This window comes from Rhinolophus ferrumequinum, chromosome 19, assembly GCF_004115265.2.
Source record: "Rhinolophus ferrumequinum isolate MPI-CBG mRhiFer1 chromosome 19, mRhiFer1_v1.p, whole genome shotgun sequence".
Lineage (NCBI taxonomy): Eukaryota > Metazoa > Chordata > Mammalia > Chiroptera > Rhinolophidae > Rhinolophus > Rhinolophus ferrumequinum.
In genome coordinates, this window is record NC_046302.1 from 2,367,323 (window position 1) to 2,373,965 (window position 6,643).

General features: G+C 36.0%; 1 protein-coding gene across 1 annotated transcript; it reads left to right on the forward strand.

The window, feature by feature from the left end:
* Window positions 1-4,298: 4,298 nt before the first annotated feature.
* Window positions 4,299-5,683, forward strand: LOC117038732 (peptidyl-prolyl cis-trans isomerase D). The gene has a single exon (XM_033135625.1). The coding sequence runs from the start codon at window positions 4,372-4,374 to the stop codon at window positions 5,482-5,484; it is 1,113 nt and encodes a 370-aa protein (XP_032991516.1). The 5' UTR covers window positions 4,299-4,371; the 3' UTR covers window positions 5,485-5,683.
* Window positions 5,684-6,643: the final 960 nt, after the last annotated feature.

Here is a 6,643-nt window from a genome sequence, read left to right on the forward strand (position 1 = left end):
AATGGAACAAGAATGTACGATGGGGTAAAGACAGTCTATTCAATAAATGGTGCTGGGAAACCTGGACAGACACATGCAAAAAAATGAAGCTGGACCACCTCCTTACACCATATACAAAAATAAATTCAAAATGGCTTAAAGACTTAAATGTAAGATCTGAAACTATAAAATTCCTAGAAGAAAATATAGGAAGAAACATCACAGACATTACCCGGAGTAAGATTTTTACTGATATATCCCCTCAGGCAAGGGAAGTAAGAGAAAAAATAAACATGTGAGATTACATCAAACCAAAAATTTTTTCACAACAAAGGAAACCATCAATAAAACAAAAAGGGATCCTACTGAATGGGAAAAGATATTTGCAATGATATATCTAATAAGGGGTTAAGATCCAAAATTTATAAAACACTCACTCTATTCAACTGCAAAAAAACAAACAACCCAATTAAAAAATGAGCAGAGGACATGAAGAGACATTTTTCTTAAAAGGACATACAGATGGCAAACAGACATATGAAAAAATGCTCAACCTCACTAGTCATTAGAGAAATGCAAATGAAAACCACAATGAGATACCACCTCACCCCAGTCAAAATGGCTATATTCAATAAATCAACAAACAACAAGTGTTGGCGAGGATGTGGAGAAAAAGGAACCCTCGTGCAGTGTTGGTGGGATTGCAGATTGGTGCAGCAACTATGGAAAACAGTATGGAGGTATCTCAATAACCTGAAAATGGAACTACCCTATGATCCAGTAATTCCACTACTTGTTATCTATCCAGAGAAATCCAAAACTCTAATTCAAAAGAATTTATGCACTCCTATGTTTATTGCAGCACTATACATAATAGCCAAGACATGGAAACAACTGAAATGCCCACGGGTAGATGACTGGATTAAGAAACTGTGGTACATTTATACAATGGAGTATTACGCAGCCATAAAGAAGAAAGAAATCTTACCATTTGCAACAACATGGATGGATCTAGAGAACATTATGTTAAGTGAAATAAGTCAGACAGAGAAAGACAAATACCATATGATCTCACTTATATGCGGACTCTAAAGAAAAGAATAAGTGAATGAACTAATCAGAAACAGTTTCGGAGACAAAGAGGAAAAACTGAGGGTTGCTAGATGGGAGGGCGGGTGGGGATAAGGGGGAAAGTGAGGGAATTAGAAAACAGTCAGTAACCACAAGATGGCCATGGGGTTATGAAAGTCAATTTGGGGAATGTAATCAATAATCTTGTAAAGATTTTGTAGGGTATCCGATGGACACTTGTCTCGTTAGGGAGACCACCTCAGGGATGATGTAGATGCCTGATCACTTCACTGTGCACCTGAAGCTGAGGCTGAACAATAATGAATGTCAACTACAAGCATATATATAAATACATATATGTATAAATATATATATATACATATATATATACATATACATATTTATATGTGTATGTATATACTTACAAGAAGCAGAGTACAGCATTAGGAATAGAGACAGTGGAAATGTATTGGCTGTGTGTGATGTCAGAGGCATAGTGGATGGGAGGACGGGGGTTGACAAAGTGTGAGGGATGATAAAAGTCTAACTGTTAGTTTGTTTTGTGTACCTAAAACAAATAAAAACAATAATAGTTAAAAAAGATATCCTTTAGATATGAAGGAGGAATAAAGACCCTCCAGACACACAGAAGCTGAGGGAATTTTCTAATACACGACCTGCACTACAAAAAAAACTAAAGCAGGCTATTCGACCACCATCAACAGGCACAATTTGTGGCAACCACACCACAAAAAGGGGGAGAGTAAAGGCCTGAACCGGAATATAGGAATGGAGAAAGTAAGCATGCTGAAGAAAATGGAATACTCTAAATATCAAACTTTCTTTTACATAAACTTAAGGGTAACCACTCAAAAAAAATCCAGAACTGAAGTATACACTGTAATAAAAGAGGGAACAGAGGGAAACATAATAGAATACCACCACACAGAATAACAGACAACAACAAAAAGGCAAAGAAACAATGGAGACACAGTCTTATCAGAAAACTAAAGATAGAATGACAGGAAATCCTCACATATCAATAATCACCCTAAATGGAAATGGACAGAACTCACCAATAAAAAGTCACAGAGTAGCAGATTGGATCAAAAAACTAAACCCAACCATATGCTGCCTCCAGGAGACACATCTCAGCTACAAGGACAAACATAGACTCAAAGTGAAAGGGTGGACATTGACACTCCAAGCAAATGGTATCCAGAGAAAATCAGGTGTAGTCATATTGATATCAGATGAAACAGACTTCAGGGTGAAACAGGTAAGAAGAGACAAAGATGGACATTTCATAATGGTAAAGGGGATTATACAACAAGAAGACATAACAGTCATCAATATTTATGCCCCCAATCAGGGAGCACCGAAATATACCAAGCAACTACTAACAGAACTAAAGGGAGAAATTGACCAAAACACAATTGTACTAGGGGACCTAAATATATCATTTACAACTATGGATAGATCATCCGAAAAGAAAATAAATAATGAAAAAGCAGCCCTAAATGACACATTAGATGAAATGGACATAATTGACATTTATAGAGCACTTCATCCTAAAACATCAGTCTATACATTTTTTTCTAGTGTACATGTAACGTTCTCAAGGATAGACCATATATTAGGACATAAAACTAACCTCAGCAAATTTAAGAAGATTGAAATCATACCAAGCATATTCTCTGATCACAAGGGTTTGAAATTGGATATCAACTGCAAAAAGAAAGCAGGAAAAAACACAAATACATGGAGATTAAACAACATTCTTTTAAAGAACGACCGTGTCAAAGAAGAAATTAGAGGAGAGATCAAAAGATACATAGAAACAAATGACAATGAAAGTACATCCTACCAAAATTTTTGGGATGCAGCGAAAGCAGTTTTAAGAGGGAAATTTATATCATTACAGACCTATCTCAAGAAACAAGAAAAATCCCAAATAAATAACCTGACGTTACACCTTAAAGAACTAGAAAAAGAAGAACAAATGAAACCCAAGGTCAGCAGAAGAAGGAAAATAATAAAAATCAGAGCAAAACTAAATGAAATTGAGAACAAAAAGACAATGGAAAAAATTAATGTAACAAAGAGCTGGTTCTTTGAAAAGATTAACAAAATTGAAAAACCCTTGGCTGGACTCACTAAGATAAAAAGAGAGAAGACACTAATTAACAAAATCAGAAATGAAAAAGGGGAAGTTATCACGGACACCACAGAAATACAAAGGATCATCCAAGAATACTATGAAGGACTATATGCCACCAAATTCAATAACCTAGAAGAAATGGACAAGTTCTTAGAAACATATACCCTTCCTAGGCTGAACCATGAAGACTGGAAAATCTAAACAGACTGATCACCAGTAATGAAATTGAATCAGTCATCCAAAACCTTCCCAAAAGCAAAAGTCCTGGACCAGATGGTTTCACTAGTGAATTCTAGCAAACCATCCAAGAGGATCTAATACCAATCCTACTCAAACTCTTCCAAAAAATTGAAGAAGAGACAGTACTCCCTAACTCATTTTATGAGGCCAACATTACCCTGATACCAAAACCTGGTAAGGACAACACAAAAAGAAAAATTACAGACCAATGTCTCTGATGAATACAGATGCAAAAATCCTAAACAAAATTCTAGCAAATCAAATGCAACGATGCATTGAAAAGATTATTCATCACGACTAAATGGGGTTCATCGCAAAGGCACAAGGATTTTTCAACATCCGCAATTCCATCAATGTGATAAATCACATAAACAAAATAAAGGACAAAAGCCATATGATTATATCAATTGATGCAGAAAAAGCATTTGACAAGATACAACATCCATTTATGATTAAAACACTTAATAAAATAGGTGCAGAAGGAAAATACCTTAACATAATAAAGGTCATATATGACAAAACCTCAGCTAATCTCATAATTAATGGTGAAAAACTGAAGTCCTTTGCTCTACGTTCAGGAACACAACAGGGCTGGCTATCCCCTATCATCTCTGCTTTTCAACATAGTGTTGGAAGTCCTTGCCAGAGCAATCAGGCAAGAGAAAGAAATAAAAGGCATCCAAATATGGAATGAAGAAGTTAAATTTTCACTCTTTGCAGACGACATGATACTATATATAGAAAACCCTAAAGACTCCACCAAAAAGCTATTAGAAATAATCAATGAATACAGTAAAGTTGCCGGTTACAAAATCAACATACAAAAGTCTATTGCGAAAAAAAGAGCCACTCTCGGGTTTCAGGTGCTGGGCAGCCACGAGGTGCTCTGAGTCCGCTTCCAAACGCGTCTGCTAGTCACCATGTCGCATCCGTCACCCCAAGCTAAGCCCTCCAACCCCAATAACCCTCGGGTCTTCTTTGACGTGGACATCGGAGGCGAGCGAGTTGGTCGAATTGTTTTAGAATTGTTTGCAGATATTGTACCCAAAACTGCCGAAAATTTTCGTGCATTGTGTACAGGAGAAAAAGGCATTGGACCCACCACTGGGAAACCTCTCCATTTCAAAGGGTGCCCATTCCATCGAATTATTAAGAAATTTATGATTCAGGGTGGAGACTTCTCAAATCATAATGGGACAGGTGGAGAAAGTATTTATGGTGAAAAATTTGAAGATGAAAAGTTCTATTACAAGCATGACAAGGAGGGTGTACTGAGCATGGCAAATGCAGGCTGCAATACGAATGGTTCTCAGTTCTTTATCACCACAGTTCCAGCTCCCCATCTGGATGGGAAGCATGTGGTATTTGGCCAAGTAATTAAAGGAATGGGTGTGGCAAGAATTCTGGAAAATGTAGAAGTGAAAGGTGAAAAACCAGTCAAATTGTGCGTTATTGCAGAATGCGGAGAATTGAAGGAAGGTGATGATTGGGGAATATTCCCAAAAGATGGTTCTGGTGACAGTTACCCAGATTTCCCAGAGGATGCAGATATAGATTTAAAAGATGTAGATAAAATATTATTAATAACAGAAGACTTAAAAAACATTGGAAATACTGTTTTCAAATCCCAGAATTGGGAGATGGCCATTAAAAAATATACAAAAGTTTTAAGATATGTGGAAGGATCAAAGGCTGTTATTGAGAAAGCAGATACATCAAAGCTGCAACCTATAGCTTTAAGCTGCATGCTGAATATTGGTGCTTGTAAACTGAAGATGTCAGATTGGCAGGGAGCAATCGACAGTTGTTTGGAGGCTCTTGAAATAGACCCATCAAATACCAAAGCACTATACCGTCGAGCTCAAGGATGGCAAGGATTAAAAGAATACAATGAAGCATTGGTTGATCTTAAGAAAGCTCAGGAGATAGCACCAGAAGATAAAGCTATCCAGGCAGAATTGCTGAAAGTCAAACAAAAGATAAAGGCACAGAAAGATAAAGAGAAGGCAGCGTATGCAAAAATGTTTGCTTAATAAGGATTTCAATTTTGCTTAAATGTTACACACTGATTGTATGAAGGCAATAAGAAAATTAAAGGGGTTTTGTCTGTTATATATAATCCCTAATGTGTATCCTCTGATATTTCAGTTCCCCTTGTTTACAGTTTAGGAATTCTGATATAGGTTCTCTCTTAATAAAAGTGTTATAAAATACAAAAAAAAAAAAAAAAAAGTCTATTGCATTCTTATATACTAACAATGAAATCTCAGAAAAAGAAATAAATTTAAAAAAATTTATTTTGCAATTGCAGCAAAAAGAATAAAATACCTAGGAATAAACTTAACCAAGGATGTGAAACACCTGTATGCTGAAAGCTATAAGACATTTTTTAAAGAAATTGAAGAAGACACAAAGAAATGGAAAGACATTCCATGGTCATGGATTGGAAATCAACATAGTTAAAATGGCCATATTACCCAAAGCAATATACAGATTTAATGCAATCTCCATCAAAATCTCACTGGTGTTTTTTAAAGAAATAGAACAAAAAATTATCAGATTTGTTTGGAACCACAAGAGACCCTGAATAGCCAAAGCAATCTTAAGAAAAAAAGAACAGTGCTGGAGGTATCACACTCCCTGACTTTCGCTTGTACTACAGGGCAACAATAATCAAAACAGCATGGTATTGGCAGAAAAACAGACACATAGACCAATGGAATAGAATTGAGAACTCAGAAATAAAACCACATAAATATGGACAGATAATGTTTGACAAAGAAGCAAAAAACATACAGTGGAGAAAAGGCAGCCTCTTCAATAAATGGTGCTGGCAGAATTGTAAAGCCACGTGCAAAAGAATGAAAGTGGACTGCTATCTGTCACCATATACCAAAATTAATTCAAAATGGATCAAAGACTTAAGGATAAGACCCAAAACAATAAACTGCATAAAAGAAAACATAGATACTAAACTTATGGACCTTGGGTTCAAAGAGCTTTTTATGAATTTGACTCCAAAGGCAAGGGAAGTAAAAGCTAAAATAAATGAATGGGACTATATCAAACTTAAAAGCTTCTGCACAGCAAAAGAAACCATCGTCAAAATAAAGAGGCAACCAACTGAATGGGAGATTTTTGCAAACAGTGCCTCTGATAAGGGGCTAATATCCAAAATATACAAGGAGCTCA